At 26.2% G+C, this 23,584-nt stretch overlaps 3 protein-coding genes across 5 annotated transcripts in view; all 3 read right to left on the reverse strand.

The window, feature by feature from the left end:
* Positions 1–225: 225 nt before the first annotated feature.
* On the reverse strand, positions 226–2,241 carry LOC127277701 (acyl-CoA Delta-9 desaturase-like). Its single transcript, XM_051299007.1, has 5 exons — positions 1,960–2,241; positions 1,742–1,872; positions 1,312–1,517; positions 864–1,049; positions 226–587 (listed from the first exon to the last, which is right to left on the reverse strand). Exons 1-5 carry the CDS (start codon positions 2,147–2,149, stop codon positions 311–313), a joined length of 990 nt encoding a protein of 329 aa, XP_051154964.1. The 5' UTR covers positions 2,150–2,241; the 3' UTR covers positions 226–310.
* Positions 2,242–3,688: 1,447 nt separating this feature from the next.
* Positions 3,689–23,584, reverse strand: part of LOC127277703 (acyl-CoA Delta-9 desaturase-like) — a 202,135-nt gene continuing 182,239 nt past the window's right edge. Inside the window, exons 1-5 of one of the 3 annotated variants that reach the window (XM_051299009.1) lie at positions 5,913–6,138; positions 5,668–5,798; positions 5,301–5,506; positions 4,275–4,460; positions 3,689–4,177 (exon numbers count right to left, since the gene is read on the reverse strand). In XM_051299009.1, coding sequence (XP_051154966.1) covers positions 3,901–4,177; positions 4,275–4,460; positions 5,301–5,506; positions 5,668–5,798; positions 5,913–6,090 — 978 coding nt within the window. In that variant the 5' untranslated portion in view covers positions 6,091–6,138 and the 3' untranslated portion in view covers positions 3,689–3,900. Of the gene's footprint in view, positions 4,178–4,274; positions 4,461–5,300; positions 5,507–5,667; positions 5,833–5,912; positions 6,139–23,584 lie in introns of those variants that run through there. The other 2 variants (XM_051299011.1, XM_051299010.1) reach the window with 2 other exon arrangements.
* LOC127277702 (acyl-CoA Delta-9 desaturase-like) lies at positions 8,329–10,109 on the reverse strand. Its single transcript, XM_051299008.1, has 5 exons — positions 9,793–10,109; positions 9,571–9,701; positions 9,281–9,486; positions 8,773–8,958; positions 8,329–8,676 (listed from the first exon to the last, which is right to left on the reverse strand). The coding sequence occupies exons 1-5, from the start codon at positions 9,992–9,994 to the stop codon at positions 8,424–8,426; spliced, it is 978 nt and encodes a 325-aa protein (XP_051154965.1). The 5' UTR covers positions 9,995–10,109; the 3' UTR covers positions 8,329–8,423.

A 23,584-nucleotide genomic window follows, 5' to 3' on the forward strand; every position in this document is an offset into this window, starting at 1 on the left:
TTTTTGCCTAAATAAATTTATATTAACCAAAAAATTTATTACAATTATGTAATATTATTTTAATAACAAATTATATATTAAAATACTATTTTTTAATTGGATAAAAATTTTAATTTAATTGTAAAAAAAATAATATTACATTATTAAATATTATAATTACACTGAATTTATTTTGATTCAAATAAATTTTTTATTCAGTGTTATTATTATTATTAATATTAAAAATTGTATTCATATTTATTTATTTATTAATAAATATTTTACATGAATGTAATGAAATAATTTTGAAAATATATACTTTCTTTTTTTTTTAATGATACTCCTCTTCGGGCACTTCTTTCCATAATTCATAATTACCATCACCTCGTTTTTCAGCTACTTTTCGAATTAGCTCATTGCTTGCCACTTTACAATCATAGGCCCATCCAATTTTTTTAAATTGATTAATAACATATAAACCAAAATTAAAATCAATTTTTGCTATTTCACCTGCACGATAATCCCAAGGGAATACATGATGAAAATTATGCCATCCTTCTCCAAGAGTGAAAATTTGAACGAATTTTGTGTCAGTTGATCTTATGGTTCTGTATAAAAATTGAAAAAATTTTCATTTATAATTGAAATTAAAAAAAAATTAATTTTTTTTCAAAATTATTTTCAATTATAATTATATTATAACTATAAATAACTATAAATAATTATAAATAATTATAAATAATTATAAATAATTATAAATAATTATAAATAATTATAAATAATTATAAATAATTATAAATAATTATAAATAATTATAAATAATTAGAAAATAATTATAAAATAATTATAATTTTCAAATTTAATTATATGAAATAATATTCGACCTGTCGTAGGGTTTAGATCCAAACATGTGTGCAACACTGTTAACAGAGCATGTTGCATTTAACACAATCATATAGCGCATGAAACATTGAGACATTATTGCACAGTACCAAGTTTCATTCCACAACATTACTGGCACAAGGGTGGGAAAAATAAACGTCATCATAATTGTTACAATCAGAAAATACCTTTAAGAAAAAATTGTACAATTCAAAAAAATCCAATGACTAATTTTTAATTTGTAAAATTTTTTTTTGAATTAATGAAAACAAAATAAAATTAATCAAAAAATCGAATAAATATTTATTTTGTTTAAAAACAAACAAACCGCGTAATAAATGGTTTATTAAAATTGTTTATTTATAAATTTTGTTTATTATTAGTTTTTGAGAAAAAAATTTGTTTCCCTAATGAAATATATAGAAAAGCGAAAAAAAAAGTTTTACTTACTTATCACCAAAATTCACTACTGGATCAGCATTTATGTCACTCATGTCAATTTCCTTTAATCTTTTTGTAAATTCTGGATGTTTTGGTAATAGAAACCATCCAATGTGTGCAAACCAAAATCCTCGCTTTATATTGTGAGGATCAGCATCCGTATCGGTATATTTATGATGTATTCTGTGAAGTTTAATCCACTGACGTAGTCTGAACTTTTAAAAATATTTAAATTATTATCATTAAACGTATTAAAAAAATTTTTAAACATAAAACTATTTTCATACATTTTGATTAAAAATTAATCGAATCAAATACTTTTTTTAAGACAAAAAAAAAAACGTTGCAAATATAAAATTTGGTTACTTTGAACAAAATGACAATGTTATCAATAAAAAAGTTTTTTAATTTTTTTATAAACATTTTTTTTTATATTTACCATGCCTGAACCATAGTAACCACCGGCAAGTAAAATTTTAAGGGGTAATTTTGCTTTATAAGCTCGATGTGTCCAAAAACGATGAGCACCAATAGTTATTCCGGCACCAGTGTAAATATAATAAAAATAAGCTATAAATAACGACCAAAAAAAAAGGCAATTATTAATTTGTTTATAAATTTACGATTTTTTCTCTCATCTATTTTAAAAAATCATACCCCACAAAAGTGTCAATTTATGCGATGCATATGGAAATGTTAAAATTCCATAAACGGCAATAATATTAAAAATCACATGAAAAATAGTAAATGGCCAATTTAAATGTTTTATCCAACCGTCCCATTCTTCTTTCAATGAAAATTTTTTACTATCTCTAGTTTCTATTGTGACTTTATCACTTGTATTCATTATTTTTAACACAAAAAAAAAAATATTTATTTTGCGACAACTTTAAATTTTAGTGTATAGTGAAGCAAAGGCGAACTATAAATGAATTTAACTTTACAAAAACCTCGCCAATAAATGTGAATTCTAAAGTTTTACTTACGTCAAATTCCCAAGTCAAATGACTATAGTTTTGAATTTACTTTGAAAGGTTAATTTCGGTCAAATATAGTTCACTAGAGAAACGTAACATTTAGAATATTTGAGTATGCGGAATATGAAAATATTTAAGAAAATGTTTAATACTTACTTAAATTTGGTCTTTTATTTATATTCTAATTTTTATAAAAGTATCTTTATTTTTCATGTCAAAGTAACAAATAACTAATACAAATATCTTAACTAACTTTTCTGTTAAATAAACAATTTTTTATATTTAGATGCACTTTCAATTTTATTTATTTTTTTAAAAAAATATTTGTAAAAATTATTTAATTCAAATAATTAATTACTTTATTATGAAACAAATATTTATATTATTATATTTATTTATAGCAATTATAATATTTCATACAATTTGCTTATTCAGTAAATTTTTATTAAATATCGAATAAAAATTAATTTATTAAATTCAAACAAATAAAAATTATTCAATTAAATTCTCTCTAAATCTGAATTAGTGAAAACTGAGCTACTAATTTAAATTAGTAAGAATTTTCACTAATTTTTAGTTACTTTTTACTAAAACTTTAGTAAACAAAATTTTAAACTACTAAATGACACAGAAAATTAAAAGGCATTAAAATGAGCTGCAACGCTTATTATTTTAATACCTTATAATTTTCTGTGGAAATAGTAATATTTTACTAAAAATTAGTAAAAATTCTTACTAATGTGAATTAGTAGCTCACTTTTCACTAATTCAATTTAAAAGAGTTGTTAATAGTCAAATAATTAATTGTTTAAATAAAATAAATTTTTTTTCTTCAATATTAATATTTTCCGACTTTGTTCACAGAAAATTATAAGGTATTAAAATAAGCTGCAACGCTTATTATTTTAATTCAATTTTGCTTATTTTAATATCAAAATGGATTAAAATAATCAAAATTGGATGAAAATAAGCAAAATTGGATTAAAATAATAAGCGTTGCAGCTTATTTTAATGCCTTTTAATTTTTTGTGTTACTATAATATTGAACTTAACTTGAGAAACTCTTGAAAAGAATCAACGAAAACATATAAGCTGCGTATAGGACTCAAATCCTCACACCAAATGACTAGTTTTTAATTTGCTTTGAAAGGTTTAGTTTTAAACATTGTTTTATAAATGCATTTCATTGTCAAGCATTTCTCACAATTAACATTAGATTTTCAAAGTTTAATTATATTTAAAAAAAAATCTCAATTGTAGAGTAAAATATATTCCATTCATTATGCATTTAAACAAAAAATTTACATTCATAAGCATATAACAATGTTTCTTCGCTTTTCAAAAAAAAAAAAAAATATTTGACCTTTTCTTTTTGTCATAAACATGGGTCAATATCATTATTTTTCATCGAAATTGATTCACACAATGTTATACAAGATACTTCCTTTTCCTTCTGCGCATAATTGTTTTTTTTGTTATATTATGTAAATTTATTTATAAATTTATAATATAATTTAAAGAGTTTAATTATTTTATTTCCTAGTATCAAATATATAATTATAAATTCTCTATTATAATAATTAGTTATAATCATATTTCAATATATTTTCTAAAAAATACTTTAATAATTTTCCTCTTCTGACACTTCTTTCCATAATTCATAATTTCCATCACCTCTTCTTTCAGCAATTTTTCGAATCATCTCATTGCTTACTGTTTTGCAATCATAGGCCCATCCAATTTTTTTAAATTGATTAATTAAATATAAACTACCATTAAAGTCAATTTTTGCCATTTCACCAGCACGATGATCCCAAGGGAATACATGATGAAAATTATGCCAACCTTCTCCAAAAGTGAAAATTTGAACAAATTTACTGTCGGTGGCTTTTATGGTTCTGTTTAAAAATCGATTTTTTTTTTGAATTTAGAATCCAAATAAATAAATTGTATTTAGAAATTTTTTTTTTTATCTTATCAAATAAAATATATAACCTGTCGTATGGTTTGGATCCAAACATATGTGCATAACTATTAACAGAGGAAGATGCATTTACAACTGCAATATAGCGAATAAAACATTGTGAAATAATTGCCCAATACCAAGTTTCATTCCATAAAAATACTGGTACAATTGTTGGTAATATGAACGCCATAAAAATTGTTATTATCAGAAAGTGCCTTTAAGAAATAAGTAATTAAATTAAAATAATTAATTAATTAAAAATTAATAATTACAAAATTACAAAATTCTAACAAATTATGACTAATTTTAATTTAGAGCCAAAAAAATATCAATATTTTTTTTTACAGACTGAATTTTAACAAAAAAAAAGAAATTCATAAAAAAAAAATCTTAACTGAACTACTAAACTAATTAAAATTTTTGTAATCTATTCAAAATTATTTTCAACAGAAACAAGAAAAGGAGGAGCCCTAAGGCAATTGGCATGAAAATCGTTGCTCGAGAGTTTTACAAAATTCAAAATGGCTGACCCAATATGGCGAACGACTTTTGAAAAAACTTAATATATTTGTCTGAAAATAATTACTCGGGGGTTTTTGGGGTCGCTGATTACGAATCCGACGTTAGTTTTTCAAAATTCAAAATGGCGAATCCAATATGGCGGATGACTTTTTGAAAATCTAATATTATTGGCCTGAAAATTGTTACTCGGAGGTTTTCGGGGTCGCTGATTACGAATCCTCCGAGTAACAATTTTCAGGCCAATAATATTAGATTTTCAAAAAGTCATCCGCCATATTGGATCCGCCATTTTGAATTTTGAAAACTAACGTCGGATTCGTAATCAGCGACCCCGAAAACCCTCGAGCAACGATTTTCAAGCCAATTGCTTAACATTTGGAAAATCAATGAAAAATTACTTTTTCTACTGTAAGAAAAAGTTTTCAACCGCATTTAAATTAAAATCCCAAGGAAGCGAAATATAGGCTTTAGGGGCCCTCCTCCTTTGATTATTTTAAAATATAGAGTGCAAAAAAAATGAAATGAAATTTTACCTATCGCCGAATGTGACAATCGGATCAGCATTTATGTCACTCATATCAATTTCCTTTAATCTTTTTAAACATTCTGAATGTTTTGGTAATAGATACCATCCTATATGGGAAAACCAAAATCCACGATTCACATTGTGTGGATCACCATCAGTATCGGTGTATTTATGATGTGTTCTATGTAACTTAATCCAATGTCGTAGTTTAAACTTAAAAGAACATGAAAATTATTACGTTACACGAAATCGAAAAAAAAGTTCCTTAAAATATTTTAAATGTAGGTATAATTTTTTTTTTTTAATTTACAATAATACTGAAAAAACAAAAAAAAAAGAAAATTCAGAAAAATATAAAAAAAAGTAATATTTACATGACCTGCAGAATAGTAGCCACCAGCCATAATCAATCGAAGGGGTAATTTAGCTTTAAAAGATCGATGTGTCCAATAGCGATGAGCACCAACGGTTATTCCAAAACCATTAAAAATAAAATAAAAGTACGCTTTAACAAAAAAAAAGAAGAAAATGACAATTTACTGCAAATAAAAAAAAAATAAAATAATTTCATTTCATTGAAAAAAGAAATTGAACACCAAAAATAATTTTTAAAAAATACCCCAAAAAGCTGTCAATTTATGAGTTGAATAAGGAAACGTTAAAATTCCATAAATGGCAACAGTATGAAAAATAAAATGTAAAATAACAAATGGCCAATTTAAATATTTTATCCAGTCCCATTCTTTTTTCAATAAAAATTTAGTAGTTTCTGTAGCGATATTATTTTTTTCATCCATTTTTTTTTTCAAAATTTTTATATTTCAAACAATTTCACACTAAGAGAAACAAATGTAAACTGATGATACGTAAACTTAAAAACGAATATAAATAAGTATTAACTGGTTTTTACGACACTTAAAATGTTTTTTTTTTTTAAATTAAAAATAATTCACTAATATCTTTTAAATATTTATAACTAGACTTTTTTTTCAAATAACTGCACTTTTATTAGTTAATAATTAATATTTAAAATATTAAAATTAAATAGGTAAAAAAAATTTGTTTTGCTACTAGAAACATTATTAATTTTAAAAACAAAAAAATTCTAAATAACACGAAAATAATAAACTAACAAGAATATACATTTTAAATTAAAAAACAGGTTAATGAATTAACTATAATCTGGTCTTTATTATAAATGTCACTATACGAGTACCGCTAAATGTTTAACAGTTATGTTATAAGGAAACTATAAAACATAAATGCTGGGAAATACACATTTTAATAATTGTAACAGGTTCATTTTCTTTATGACACTTTTAAATTTAAAGGGGGAAAAAAAAGACAATTTTTACATATAATTCAGTAAATATGACTCTATAATAAGATTCTAAATTCCAGTTAAAGTTGAAAAGGAAAAAAAGGAAAATATACAAATTGACGGAAATTATCATAATTCTACAATAATATTTAAAATTAATTTAATGAAAGTGCATTGAAAATTGCAATTTAAATGGAAATAATGAATAAATTTTCTGTTTTATTAACGCACTTATATTTAAAAACTCGTTTTAGACAATTTATATTATTGATATCAATTATTATTATAAATGTTCAATTTAATGCAAAATTATCAAACAATTATTTTCTTCTATTACTATTTATTGGTTTTTATTAAAAAAACTTTTATAAATTATTATACATTTTCAATATTTATTATTTAATTCCGTTATAATCGATATGTCACAGCTAAAAATTGAAATTAAATTTTAACTCGTGAAATTTCATAGTGTTGAGGTTTTTTTTGAAAATAAATTATATATGTACAAATAAATGTTAATTCAGACTTGGAAAATGAAATTCTCTTTTTAGTATATTTATTTACCCATAATATAGAGAATTATATATATATATATATATATCGTTAGATCCCATTATATTTGGTTTTGTGCATATAATATATAATTAAAATTAAAAGACTATATATATATGTATATATTATGCAATGCTATAAATTTCCACAGGTTTGAAAAGGAAGCATATAATGATAGGGTTAATAATTCAATTAAATTTCTCATGGAAACAAAAGCATATTCAAAAGCGCATTTAAAATACAACGATATTCTCGAATTAAATTATATCATAAATATTCATATATGCTTTTATCAGTAAACCATAAGTCATTTAAGTATTTCAATTTTACGATAATTTCGATTTTAATCACTGACAATTGTCTATGTTTTCATAAAATCGATTTTGCAAAAAAAAAAAATTAATTCATTTGAAATTTGGAGAATTTTCTAATAAATTTACAAGATTTATCAATAATAATAAATCACGGGAAAATAAATCAAGGAATATTTTATATTCCATTGCGGTCAATGGCAAAAGGTATGCCGTGTCGTTTTCCTGATGAATTTTTCCAGAAAATTCCAATCCTAAAGAAATACGTCCTTCGCGACTAGTGCCTATCTGATGTGGCTCATTAAATGAGCATGAGACCTCAAGGAACACACAGTACAATTCTATGAACGAGCCCCAAGTACATATACTTGTCGTGCCAAGTCGATTAAGTATAGATGCGTTTACTTAGACCGTGTGACAACCTAATGCGATGATATCTTAAATGATTTCAAGACTCATTACATTGATAATAAACCAAAAAAAAAAAAAAAAAAGAAGGAAAAACATTTCTATACAAGTTTTATTTATTTAATCGAAAAAAAAACAATTTTATATTCATTTACATATAGAATGAATAAAATAATAGTAAATGAAAAAAAAATTACAAATTAATTTTACAATTTACAATAAAATTATAAAAAAGTGATCATAGAAACAAAACTTAAAACAAGAATGAAAATTCTTAATAAATTCTGCAATTTATTTCGAATTATTATTTTCTATATAAAAATAATAAATTTGTCGAAATTTAATAAATTAAGTATAGTAAAAATGTTGAAGTTTTTTGGATTTTTTATATAGTAGTAAGATGTTTTAGGATATAATCCATAGTTATTGTTATTTAATACACATTAGCTTTCGCACATCCCTTTAATAAATTAATACATAATGTAATAGTTATTGCGTTATAAATTTTCTATTTGGAAAATTCAATTTTAAAAAATTTTTATTTATACAATTTATAGCTATCGTCGCCTCTTTTATCCATTACACTTCGAATAAGTTCATTGTTTGCTATTTTACAATCATAGACCCATCCAATTTGTTCAAATTTTTTAATCAAATACAGAGAAAAATTAAAATCAATTTTTGAAACTTCACCACCACGATAATCCCAAGGGAATGTATGATGAAAATTGTGCCAACCTTCTCCTTGTGTCAATAATTGAGCTAATTTACTATCTCTTGGCTGTATCGTTCTGTTATTATATAATAATTTTTATTATAACTTCTAAATTATCACAAATTAAAATAAAATTCTTTGTTTTAATTTAATTAATAATTTTTGAACCTACCTATCATAAGGCTTGTAGCCAAACATATGTGCAACACTATTAACAGAGGATATTGCATTTATTACAAAATTATAGCGCATAAAACATTGGGAAATTATTGCCAAATACCAAGTTTCATTCCATAAAAATACTGGCACAACGGTTGGTAAAATAAACGTAAGGAGAATTGTTAAAATCACAAAGTGCCTTTAAGAAATAAATTAAAATGATCAATGAATTACAATTTTTAAAAAGTTGTATATATACACCCAGAAAAAGGATCTGTCTCAGAGCGAAATAAATATTTGTTTCAAATAAATATTTGTGTAATTAAATTTTTTATTTGCTTAATGAAATTTTATTTGTTCTACATAAATATTTTTAATTAAAACAAAATGTTATTAGACTCTGCAACAAATATATTTTTATTAAATTAAAATAAATTTTATATGCAAATAAAAAAAATTTCTCTTGGGTATATAACTTTTATTAAAATTTATTATTTTATATAAAAAAAAGATAATCATACTTATCACCAAAATTCACTACTGGATCAGCATTAATATCACTCATATCAATTTCTTTTAATTTTTTTAAAAATTCCGGATGTTTTGGTAATAAAAACCATCCAATGTGTGCAAACCAAAATCCACGATTTATATTATGCGGATCTGAATCGGTATCAGTGTATTTATGATGAATTCTGTGCAATTTAATCCATCGTCGCAATTGAAACTAAATAAAAAAAAATTTTGGAATCAATTTTCTCAGTAAATTTATATAGTAGAATCTAATTCAAAAAAAATTTTTTTTATTTACCATGCCTGTAGAATAGTAGCCAGCAGCCAATATTATTTGAAAGGGTAATTTAGCTTTAAAAGATCGATGTGTCCAATAACGATGAGCACCAGCAGCTACTCCAAAACCAGCAAAAATATAATAAGCATAAGCTATAAAAATAAAAACAGAAAATTAATAAATAATTTTCAAATATATCAAAAACTACATTCAATTTTTTTGAATTTAAAAAAGAAGAATAACCCCAAAATGCTGTCAATTTATGTGTTAAATATGGAAATGTCAAAAATCCATATAATGCAACAATATGACTAATTATATGAAAAATAGTAAATGGCCAATTTAAATGCTTTATCCAACTGTTCCATTCTTCTTTTAATGAAAATTTTTTATCATTATTAGTTTCTATCGCAACTTTATCTTCTATATTCATTTTTTGCAACATAAGTGTATTATATTGAAAAATTCAAAATTAAAAATAAGTATTTTATATTCGTTTAGCAACAATTAATGATGAGTGTGATGAAGCAAAGATAAACTGTAAATGAAATTAAATAGCACTGAAAAAAAGATTCTATATACATTCTCATACATTGTTCCCAATGAGAATATTTGAATATTTATTTGTATACTTTAACTACACATGTGATTAATGTTATATGATAAGATATTTGAAAATTTTTCACTAGAATTTCAATCGAATAAATTTAGTATTTTTACTGAATAATTAAAGTGAAAAATTAACATTTGTGACATTATGAATATTTGCCAAAATGTATAATTTTCCTAAGACACCCACTAATACATAATTAATTGCATGCGTCATGATTCCATAATAATCTGTTTATTAATGTTCCCTGGAAAATTACTAATGAAAGTGTAAATTTTTTCATTCCCTCTTGGTGTGATAAGAAAAAAATTATTTTAAATTAAAAATTATCAAAAATTATTATATAAACTTAATTTTTATAAAAAATTTTGTTTTATATAATCTAAAAAAAAAAAAATTTTTTCGAAATTTTATGTTTATGAACGCCTGCTATGATTGTAGAGTTGCTATATGGGGAATATATCTATATATAGTGAGTATGTGGCAGAAGGAGAGCGATATGCATTACACACAGTTTGGCCCCTTGGATTTTACAGCGGCTTTTGCTTTGTGGCCTGTGCAACTCGAAACTCCGAAGGCAGCCACGCCCTCGACTTCTCATCTTTTACGCATCTCATCCCATGACGACCAATACCGAGGTCCTTGCGGGCCCCATAGGCATAGTATATATATATATATAGGATCTCATGCATGAGAGACCGCGCGGTGAAACCACCACCTTCACCTTGCAACTTTTCTCATTCATTCACATCACAAATTGGTATCCCACACATCAAACCAATTTTGACCCCCGAACAAAGAAAACTAAACAAAGGCACCAACAAAAAGTAAAATTCAATATGAATAATTTTCAAAAAAGAAATTATTTTTTTTAATCATAAAAATAATATATATTATATAAAGAAAAATATTTGAAAAACTACCAAACTACGCAGGCGCGAATAGTTGCGCACGCAACCATGAAACATAACCAAAAAAAAATTTTATTTTCCGTTGAAATAAAATTAACATGAAAAAATTTATAAACTCATTAAATTTGAAGATTCACACATCAGAATACTTTCGTAAATTTCATTCTTTATATATATACGTGAACGAAAACGATTTATTAGGTTGTCATAATTTTTTTTTTTTTTTCAAGAGCACATATTTCGAATCAGGCCGTCTTCCATTGAGAGCGCGCGCGGTCACCCTTTATCATTTATTTCTACGTGTCTCGAGACTTGAAAAGACGTGCATAATCAATCATGCATCTCTAAATCATATATGCGAGGGAGCACAAGATTTTTCTTCGTCTTCAAAACCAGAGTGCAAAAAAAAAAAGAAAAGAAATATCGTCTCTACTTTGGGACTTTATTATTTTATGTGGCGCGAAGTATTTCTGGCTTCGTTATAATGTGTCTGCAATATATATATATGTATCATTAACAATGATCCATTAGGGTCGATTACTTCCAACTTGTGAAAATAGTCGTCACAACCTTATGGTGTGGTCTTGAGAATAACTTATTTTTCTCTATCCAATATTGTATATATTAATCAAGCGATCTTATGGAAGTTGACATTTCCATAAATATATATATCTTTTATATATTGATAATGGATTATAGTTTTTTTTATTTTCTGAAGAGAGAGATTTAAAAAAAGAAAAAAAAATGCCATACTGGATGGATGCTGTATAGGAATATTTATCATAAAAAGTCTCGTCGTTTCATTCGCACATGCGCAGTTTCGCTCATTGTCAAGTACCATAGTAACTATAGCCATAGTAACTATAGCCATAGTAACTGTAGCCATAGTAACTAACTTTTGCCATAGTAACTGTAGCCATAGTAACTTTTGCCATAGTATCTTTTGTCATAGTAAATAACTTTTGCCATAGTAACTGTTGCCATAGTAACTAACTTTTGCCATAGTAACTTTTGCCATAGTAACTTTTGCCATAGTAACTTTTGCCATAGTAACTTTTGCCATAGTAACTAACTTTTGCCATAGTAACTAACTTTTGCCATAGTAACTTTTGCCATAGTAACTTTTGTGATAGTAACTAACTTTTGTCATAGTAACTTTTGTCATAGTAAATAACTTTTGCCATAGTAACTTTTGCCATAGTAACTAACTTTTACCATAGTAACTTTTGCCATAGTAACTTTTGCCATAGTAACTTTTGCCATAGTATCTTTTGTCATAGTAAATAACTTTTGCCATAGTAACTGTTGCCATAGTAACTAACTTTTGCCATAGTAACTTTTGCCATAGTAACTTTTGCCATAGTAACTTTTGCCATAGTAACTAACTTTTGCCATAGTAACTAACTTTTGCCATAGTAACTTTTGCCATAGTAACTTTTGTGATAGTAACTAACTTTTGTCATAGTAACTGTAGCCATAGTAACTAACTTTTGCCATAGTAACTTTTGCCATAGTAACTTTTGTCATAGTAACTAACTTTTGCCATAGTAATTAACTTTTGTCATAGTAACTGTAGCCATAGTAACTAACTTTTGCCATAGTAACTTTTGTCATAGTAACTAACTTTTGCCATAGTAATTAACTGTTGCCATAGTAACTGTTTCTCTAGTAACTAACTATCCATAGTATAACTGTTGCTCTAGTAACTAACTGTCCATAGTAACGGTTGTCATGGAAACGATTCCCATGGAAACAGTTGTCATGGAAGCGATTGTTATAGAAACGATTGCTATTGCAACGGTTGCTATGTTGACGGAAACGGTTACCATGGTAAAGGTTTTCATGGTAACAATTGCCATGAAAGGACGGACGGACGCCAAAGCCCTGGACCACGAAATCTTAAAAATTATAAAGTTATAAATATTTAGACATTATACCAATTATTAATCCAAAAATACAATAATATAACCGTAACTATGTGTTAATTAAAAAATTATATCCGCACTCAAGAATAACACGATATGTGCGACTGTCAATATATATATAGGTTTTGAAAAAAAAAAGAAAGATGAAAATGTTGATGAATGCGAAAGTATAAAGTCGCACGAAGCAAAGTTTCATTAAGTCGGAACCATCGATCTTATATATGGGTGTATGGAACGCGCGCGTCGAAGGTCGAACCTCGCCGGAAGGAGAAATATCCTGGTCACCTTCACGATATTGCCACTGAAAGGTAATCGTATTGCCCAGTATATGTATGCCGGAGGGTGCCTATGTGGTATATAGAGGGACGGTAATGGGCAAATGTTGCTGATGATTTTTTAGTGGTCCCCTGGCATTGGTCACTGAGTAATGATGCACTTTCGAGATAAGAGCGCGCGGCATCGCGAGTGAACTGAGAAAGACAGAGAGAGAGAGAGAGAGAGAGAATGTAAAAGGCACGTGATGAGTATATATATACGAGAGAATCGTATATATATATGAGAGAGAAAGAAACGGGAATATAGAGAAAGAAAAGAAACTAGAGGAATGAGACGCAAGGTAAAACGTGTTAAAACATGTTGTGAATAAGTTGCTTCTTCATAAGATATCATTTGTATATATATATATATTCGAGACGTATACATATATGAGCCAGTTGTCATTATCAGCTGCTTTGACTTTTTTCCCCATAATTGAGTTTGAAGGTAGTATTTAGTTTTCCTTCGGTAAGGCAGTTCATTTCCTGCGCCATCTGTATGTGGCGTCAGTGAAACTAGGTTGCGCGCGCATCCGGTTTTTCAAATCTTTGGCGCATTGAATCGTTTTGTGAACTTTTTTTTTTCACTGTCTGGACACGATTCATGCCAGTCGAGTGCGATTACAAGATTGCGTTATTTATCGTCGTGTCAAATGTCACGCGCGAGAATGGCACAATGCGCTTGTCGTCCTCGACGCTCAGAGAAGGACGAGATCGACAATGGCTGTGGTGCGATGCAATGAATAAATGACCCGGCAAAAGAGGGGTGAAATAAAAAAAAAAAACAAAAATCATAGGAATTTTTTTTTTACTTTCATCAGTAAGAAAAATTTTTATGACAGTAACGTTTATAAAAAAAAGGGGAGGAGTATTGTTTCTTCCAAGGGCTGTTATTAGCCGAAATTTCCGCAGGGGAGAAGAAGAAAACGGTGAATTAACAATAAATTAAAAAAAAAAAAAAAATGTCCGGAATACCGGTGCCTCATTATTAAGCTAAGTATTGATTGTGAGAGAGAGGCCGACCGCCGATCAGGACTGATAAGCCGCGCAGCTTCCTGGAAGGGTCGATGTTTCATGGACCGAAATCTCGTACGGAAAGGTTAACGCGAAATGTTTCTTCGTGAATCGTGTGGCAGTTTTCTTTTCGGCATTATTAATAGTCGGTGGTATAGGTGGGCAACACGACTCATTAAACGGGGAGGTAGCGAGATGTGAAGGAGCGTCACTTTTATATACGGATGAGTGCCGCCCCGCGAAGATTACTCTCCTGTTCTTTTTTTTTTCTTTTTTACTCTCAGAAAAAAAAAATTCTTTTTTTTTAAATTCTTACATTTTTTCATGTTTAAAAAAATATTTGAGATTTTTTGTTCTGAAACAGAGATGATGATTGAGAACAAGATGTTTGAGGAAGGCTTCCAAAAGAGTTTGAACTTGTTGAAGGTTTCGAAAAAGAGACTAACTCAACTGGACAGTTGAGAAAGGAGGAGGAGGAGGTCTGAAAGGAAGAGAGGTGATAAATGGGAATGAGAATTGCTTGGCAAAAGAGCGACCATACGTTGAAATGAACGGCAACTGGAACTCTCTCTTTCTCTCTGCTCTCAAAATCCAAATGCATTCATGCCTCATCTTTTTACTGATTGTCAGGTTATTCCATCCCCGGGGGGCAATTACATTTCTCTTCCCCTTCTTTTTTTCGTCTTGCATTTTTATTAATTTATCTAAAAAAAATTTATAGCAAATATTTTTAAAAAAAAATTACTAAAATTTTTTCTAGTTTCATCAATTTATTAAATGAGGTAAAAATAGCATCCATGGGTGGTAGATAAAAATAGAAAACACGCGAATTACAATCAGACCGAGAATTCGTAGTCAAATACTAATGAATTTGATTGTACTCTTTCCATGAATCGAATTGCTAATGAATTATATATATATGTGTGTATTTTTTTAGACGCCCCCAGCATCTTTTATCCATTTTTGTCGCGCGGGGTAACCATTTTAACCGCACAGAGACTACTTGCCTATCTTGGAATCATTTCGCTTCGAAACAATACAATGTCCCGAATGTGAATAATATCGATCCTATATATATATACTGCGCCACACTCGGAAACCCTTACCCCCTATCGCGATACGGAATCTTGCGAATTGTTTCGTGCTTCCAACATCCTCGCGTGCTTCCAAAAAGACAACGCCAAATTAAAAAAAAAAAAAAAACCCTGATAACTTCTCACGTTTATCCGGCCTCTTTTTCCTCTTCAGTTTTTTTTTTCTATTTTTGATTTTTCTTAAAACTAAATTCTATATATAGGGTCAATGAAAAGTTTTCTTTAATTTAAACAAAATTTTTTATTTGAAAATTTAATTTTAAAAAATACTTTTTCAATTACAAAATTTTATTTAGATTAAAAAATTATAAATCAAATAAATTTTCTTTAAATTAAAGAAAACGTTTCTTTTACCTTAAATACTAATTTTGATTCAAAGAAAATTTTTTCTTAAAAAAATATAGTATATAAAACTCTACCTTGAAAAGAAGCGAAATACAGCGACAGTAATTGAGACGAAAAAAAAGAAAAAAAAAATTTCAGTGAATAATACTGAAACCAAAGTACGTGGTTAATGTGTGAAGTTATAAATTCTACAGATATGCATCGCCTCGTAATAAACTTCATTAAATAATTTACTTCTGATATTATGAGTATATAAACGATTGTACATATAAAGAATCCAGGTTGACATTTGCAAATATATATTTTTTTTTATTTGCAAAATTTGTCTTAACAATTAATTTGTAATAAAAAATACAATATGAAAATTTTTATTTTTATAATAAGAGACTTAAAGAACACTCATATAGTTGGGGATACAATTTTTATTTTAAACTTCATAAAGATTTTGAAATATATTTATATATAAGCTGTATTTCAATAATATTCTTTTTCTCTTAATATATTTATATATTTCGAGGAGCCTCTCATCTTAAAAAAAAAAAATTAAGTAAAACTAACTTTTATATCACATACATATACAGTTAAATTTAAATTCCAAAATATATACGTGATCTACAGGTATAAGTCGTATTACGAACTTTGCAGACTTTACTTAAAATCCTTTGAAGATGGAATGCGTCACTGGAAAAATGTACCTTCGACATTAAACACTTTGCAATCTTAACGAACGTTCTTGGCTGCAGTTTTCAAGGATTACCCAAGAATTTATGAGGAATGAAATCCCACTTTCAACTCTTTTTTTTTTTTTTTTCTTCTTCTTTCCTTTTTGTGTCCGCCTTCCACTTTTGCCATCAGCTAATGAAATTATGGATGAATCAAATCAGGCAAAATTTTATTAATTTGCCATAATAATATTTTTAAAGTACCTATTTAAATTTTTATTTAATAAAAATATGTAAAAAAAAGAAGATGATTTAGGATTGTTAAAAAATCATGAGAAATTTTTACTAATACAAGTAAAAGATTTTCTTGAATCAATGATACTTTTTTCCAGTGAAGATGTCTTAGAGCCAAATAAATTCATAGAAAATTAAAAGGCATTAAAATAAGCTGTAACGCTTATTATTTTAATCCAATTTTGCTTATTTTAATCCATTTTGGTATTAAAATAAGCAAAATTGGATTAAAATAAGAAGCGTTGCAGCTTATTTTAATGCCAAAATGGATTAAAATAAGCAAAATTGGATTAAAATAATAAGCGTTGCAGCTTATTTTAATGCCTTTTAATTTTCTGTGTAGTTTCAAAAAATTTTATTTTGTTTAAATAAATTTTAATTGTATTAAATAAATTTAATTTTACAAACAAATTTTTTTTGATTTAAATAAAAAAAATTCGCGCTAATAAAAATTTTGTTTGTGCTAAAAAAAACATAGAAAAAAAAAAGAGATTTTTTTGTCACTCTTATTACGAGACTCTCGGGTCTATTGTCCTAGTGTACTGAAAGCTTCATAACGCACGCGGATGGCTCGTAAATCAACCTTTCAAGAATAGAGTTATGTGCCTTAAGATGCATAACTCCTATATATATATACATATATCGATATAAACATTGTTGTTGTGCAAACAATTGTTGCCCAAAGGTTACTTGCATCTGTATATACATTTTAATGTAAAATACATTGGAAAACAATCTACAATTTTTTTTTGTCTCAATAATATCTATAAATTAATTATTCTTAGAATTTTTAACCAATAGAAAAATTTCGATTTTATTCAACAAAAAAAAATTTTCTTCCTTGTATTAAAAAAGAAATAATGAGAAAAAAAAATTATAGAGAACATATGTATACAATTTTTGATAACATTTAATGATTATATAAAAGAAGGGGGAAAATAAAAAGAAGTATCATATGAAATATGAGGGTTTCATTCATTTTTTTTTTCTTATCACAAAATGTTACGGATGCACATATCACATGAAAAGTAGATCCGTTTGCGAATAAGGTAAAAACAGGGCGGATTTCAGAAGCACTTTAGACGAGAGAGAGATAAAACCTCGTCGTTGGGTAAATCATTCTTGCGTGTTTGTTCCGACAACGATATCAACACTTAATTAGCATCGTTATACCACCAGAGCAGAGAGGCCGCGGAAAGGACGTGTGTACCATCGAACGTCACCGTATGAATTTATGGTGCAATTCACACAGTTAAAAAGTCGACACCATGGGTTATATACACCAAGTGGTTTCATATATATATATATAACATGCGCAACAAGCAAGTGTGAAAATATGTACAGCACACAAGAGGCATGAATACCTTAGGCAGATTACGTATTATGATGCCCTATTGTATACAAATACGAATTCCTACCGTGCAAGACAAACCAACCACCTAATACTGCTTTTTAACTGGCCTTAAACTTATTCCCTATAAGAACTTATTGTTACATAAAAAAAATTCTATTTTATTTTCTTATATATAAGTTGCATTTTTTATTTTGTTTCAAAAAAAAATTTACTCTTTTTAAATTAAATTACAATTTTTACACTGGAACCTTAGTTATTGAAACATACACTTAAAAAAAAATTATTTCATTCAAATACCGGTGAATATGGTTATTATCAAATAAATATTTACTTGAATCAAATATTTCTTATTTGAATCAAATATTTCAGTATTTGAAGCAAATACCATTTATTTGATTCAAATAAGAAATATTTGATTCAAGTAAATATTTATTTGATAATAACCATAAATACACCGGTATTTGAATCAAATAAATTTTTTTTCAGTGTACATAACTCAAGTTTGATTGTAAATTAAAATTTTTTAAAAATAATTTTCCGTGTGTTATTTTTGTTTTTAATTAAAAGTAAATTGTTTCTTTTTTCAAAAAAATTCCATACGTGTGTGGTAAATATAGATAATATTTTTTTTTTTTTTTTAATGCTTTTAATACACGCGATACCACCAACACCGCGTGGAATTCTCTTCGTAAATCATCGATAGAGTAATAGGAAACTGTATATATACACATTACCCGTTATGCAATTTCTCTCGTCAACCCCTCCCCTTTTTTATCCCTTTCTCTATTCGTGATTTTTTTTTTAATTTTCTTTTTTTTTTTTTTACTGAATTGACACGATCGTAAACCGATCTTCATTTGGACAGAGGGTCTCTTCTCAATTAACCCTAAGTAAGAGAAGATCTTAATTAACCTTCCAATTCATTTTTTAACACGTGACTTATTTTCATTATAAAATTTCTATATAAACGCCCCGAGAGAAAACGATGCCCCACTAGTTGGATAATATATTATATAAATAACGTTTATAATTTCAGTTAACATTTCACTATAATTAACAATAATTAACAATAATTAACAATAATGAATAATAATTAATAATAATTAACAATAATTAATATTAATTAACATTACTTAACAATAATTAACAGTAATTAACAATAATTAATAATAATTAACAATAATTAATAATAATTAACAATAATTAATATTAATTAACATTACTTAACAATAATTAACAGTAATTAACAATAATTAATAATAATTAACAGTAATTAACAATTAATTTAATAATAAAAAAAACCTTGTACGGTTATTTTGGTTCTTAATAAATTATTTTACAAGACCTTTTTATTATTAAATTAATTAAAATACAGTTTTACCAAAAAGCGAATAATTAACATTATTATTTCATTTGCGTTTACCAAATTATGCCATTACTATTATTGTTGTTATTATTGTATTATCATTGTTATTGTTATTATTCTTAATAATATTATTATTAATTAATATATATATATATATTTGTTAATATTACATTATTATTAATAAATAAGAGGTAAAAAGGTAATAGGCGGATTTATTTAATAATTTATACATTGTGATAATAAAGTGATAGAATTTATAATTTGAAAACTGTATAATTATCGCAAATCACGTCAAGTGATTAAAAAAAGTTAATAACGGGGAAAAGACAATAATAATAAAACCTTGTAATAATGACAAGAAAATAATTACAGTCAAAAGATAATAATGCAAAAAAAAAGTTATTATTTAAAACAGTAAAAAAAAAGACCATAATAATGGAACAATCTATTTCTCTATAAACGAAAAAAAAAAATTTTTAAACATTGTGAAAAGATCACATATTTATATATATATATATAATTTATTGCCTAATTACTATACATCAGACTAAAAAGTAACCCATTGCGGACATTGAAGAAAGTCGTAAAATTAATTTTAATATGCATAAGCTTTATTGCACATATTTATTAATAATAACAGTGTGTTGACTTTTATTAATTAATCTGAATGGTAGATTATATCGTGAACATATTCTTACAACTGAATGATAATATATATATATATATATATATATATATAGTACAAGAGCTACTGGAATTAACCACAGAGTGACTTCCATTCATATTATATGCAACATATAAGAAATCACTGGTTAAACTGGATGATATTAAAAAGACAAAATTTATCACGTAAACCGCAATTAATCAATTGGAAAAGATTATTAAGAAAACATTTATATGCGTAATGGAGACTGCAAAAAAAAAAAGAAATTCATAATTCTTCTATAAAGAAATGTAAAATGCAATCAGTTTATCAATACTTTGTGCAATTAAGATATATTTTACTTCCTCCCCCTCCCTCCAGAAAAAAACAAATCGAATAAAAAAAAAAATAGTTACTAAAATCGATAACTAGTTTTCACAACTTCATTTCAATATAAAACGAAAATTAAATTGAAAAGCATAATAATAGAATTATTATATAAAAAATTTTTTAAATAACAATTTAATTAAAACTCGTCATTTAATTAACATTACTTTAATATAAGTTTAATTTAAATTTTAATATTTCATTAAAAATTTAATATTCTTCATTTAATTACATACATTAAAGTTTCAAAAATTTTTCGAAAATTAAAAATGTTGAATTTAATTAATAGAAAAGAAAAAAAATTGCATAAAACTTTTTTTTTTGAAAAGATTTTCACGCTTTAAATAACTTGTCCAAGAGTGAGCTTCTACTAATAACGGGCACTTGGCGAGTGTGAAATAATTACTGAGGTTGGCATCCCAACCAGTTTCCCCTTCACGTGATTAGCATAAATGATCGAAATGATCAATGAGTTCAGAATCTTCATAAGACGTGATTCTGTTATGTCTTCTTTTTTCTTTTTCTTTTTTTTCCTGAAACATTATATACCGTTCAGTTTGCACTCTAGGTCAAATTTTAACACATAGCGAATATTAATAATCCCTTTTAACAAAATTTAATCCTTATATTATTTATTACACAAGAAAAATTAAAATTTTAACACGCAAAGTTAATTATCAATTTTCTTATTAGCAATAATTTAATATTAATTAATTTAAATTAAATATAATTTATATAATAATTTAATTATTACAATTTTATTATTAATAATTAGTTATTAATATAAACAGTTCTCAAGGTGCTTAATTATTTTATTTGTAATTAATTTTTTATTTTAATTAAATTTAAAATTTAAAAATTAAATTTTCTATTTTTCGAGTTTAAATAAATTTTTAAAAAAGAAAAATGGTAATTTTTATTATATATAAAAAAAAAAAAATATTTTCTTTTGCCACGCACAATGCCGCACACCGGGGAATTCAATGCTTATAAATCAACGCTAGATCGAAATAATATAATGAGATGAGTATAACACCTACGGCGCAATATTTGACGTTTATAACACCATAAAGTGCCATTAATCAAGGACCAGTCACTGAATATCCTTTTACTGTATGTACTCGAATAACAAATCAACATATTAAATTCCGACAAGTGAAACTCCAAAAGTATCACTTAAATATATATATATATATATATATTATAAGAAAATATATTGTTTAGAAAGAAAGCAAATTGATTTAGGGCACAAAAATATATATATCGTAATATCACAAATAAAAAAGAAAATTGAATTTCATCATTAGAAGAGAGAAATTTTTTTCTTTACACAATTTGTAAGAAGACGCAAATGTTATACGATTAAGAAAATAAACTTATGAAATTATTTCATGCTTGTTATATGAAATATTAGTTAATTGATTTCAAGTCTATATAAAAATACTTTCTAGAAGAGAATTTTTTTACATTTCAAAATTTTTTTTATATCATAACATATTAATAATTTGTTAATAATAACATCGTCCGACAAAATTTAACTTTTTTTTTGACCCACAAAAAAATACAACATTTTCGGAAACTAGGACAGCCCCTAAATAAAAAGTGACAAGATATTTTTTAAAAATTATTAATATTTTCTCTCTAAATCTGAATTAGTAAAAATGTTTACTAATTTAAATTAGTGACTCACTTTTTGCTTCTGAATTAGTAAAATTTTACTAATTGTTAGTACACGGAGAAAAATGGAAAAACGAATAAAGTAACTTTTACTACTTTAAAAGTAAAATTGGACCTGTCCGAAGTTTCTGCGCATCTCTGGCAACTTTTACTCGAAAAATAGTAAAATTGACTATTTCTGTAGTAAATTTTACTGTTTCCGTAGTAATTTTTACTATTTCTGAAGTAAATTTTACTATTTTTGGAGTAAAAGTTGCCAGAGATGCGCAGAAACTTCGGACAGGTCCAATTTTACTTTTAAAGTAGTAAAAGTTACTTTTTCTTTTTTTCCGTGTAAAAGTTACGAATAATTAGTAAAATTTAACTAATTCTAAAGCAAAAAGTGAGTCACTAATTTAAATTAGTAAACATTTTTACTAATTCAGATTTAGAGAGGTATAAAACTTGGTATCTGGGGGTTTTCGGGGTCGTTGATTATTAATCTGATGTCAGATTTTCAAAATTCAAAATGGCGGATTCAATATGGCGGTCAAAATTTTAAAAAGTTATTAAATTTTTTTTAATCCTTGGTATCTAGGGGTTTTTTTGGGTCGCTGATGACGACTCTGATGTTAAATTTTCAAAATTCAAAATAGCAGATATAAAATAAAACATTAATAACTTCTTATAAATTTGATCGCCATATTGGATCCGCCATTTTGAATTTTGAAAATCTGACATCAGATTAATAATCAGTGACTCCAAAAACCACAAGATACCAAGTTTTATAAAATATTAATAATTTTTAAAAGATATCTTGTCACTTTTCATTTAGGGGTTGTTTTCACCCCTAAAAACCACAAACGACTTGATCTAGCAAAACGGCCAGACACGGGTTTTTTTTTTTTTTTTGAGTCCTATTTTCCGAAAATGTTAAATTTTTTTGTGGGTCAAAAATTGTGTCGGACGGTGTAATAATTATTTAATAGTAATTAATTAACACGATAATTAATTAATAATAATAAATTTAGTTAATAAATAATTTAAAAAATTAATTAATTACATATTCGCGTGGTAAAAATTCCTTTAAAAAATAAAAAATTCACTCGAATAAAGTAAAGACAAAAACAAAAATTGAATTCTGATAAATTTTAACTTAATTAAAATAATCAGCGTGTATATATTGATGAGTGGAACTATAATGGAAGTTCCGTTTTGTATTATAATCGCGGAAATCCAATGCAATATATATATATATATATGCGTGTATTACGATCAGCATTATATGGTGGTCGTAATCATCGACTAATCGACGCGTCGACAGATAGACTGACAAACAGGCTCGAGACAGTAATTTGTATTAAATGACTGACGTTGAATGATATTTACTGCAACGAGACACACAGATTAGAATGTATGATGATAGCAATCTGCGTCATTAATTTCTTGTAAAAGCGCGT

This window comes from Leptopilina boulardi, unplaced genomic scaffold, assembly GCF_019393585.1.
Source record: "Leptopilina boulardi isolate dan_hultmark-lab unplaced genomic scaffold, ZJU_Lbou_2.1 LbouV2_175, whole genome shotgun sequence".
NCBI lineage: Eukaryota > Metazoa > Arthropoda > Insecta > Hymenoptera > Figitidae > Leptopilina > Leptopilina boulardi.

Bases quoted from the DNA above. Each gene is read 5' to 3' on its own strand.
- LOC127277701 (XM_051299007.1), bottom strand. From the start codon at position 2,149: ATGAATACAAGTGATAAAGTCACAATAGAAACTAGAGATAGTAAAAAA. The intron at 1,873-1,959 runs GTATGATTTTTT...CGTTATTTATAG, and splicing joins TAAATTGACACTTTTGTGGG to CTTATTTTTATTATATTTAC. The intron at 588-863 runs GTCGAATATTAT...ATTTTTATACAG, and splicing joins GGATCTAAACCCTACGACAG to AACCATAAGATCAACTGACA.
- LOC127277702 (XM_051299008.1), bottom strand. From the start codon at position 9,994: ATGTTGCAAAAAATGAATATAGAAGATAAAGTTGCGATAGAAACTAAT. The intron at 9,487-9,570 runs GTAAATAAAAAA...TTTTTTATTTAG, and splicing joins GCTACTATTCTACAGGCATG to TTTCAATTGCGACGATGGAT. The intron at 8,677-8,772 runs GTAGGTTCAAAA...ATATAATAACAG, and splicing joins GGCTACAAGCCTTATGATAG to AACGATACAGCCAAGAGATA.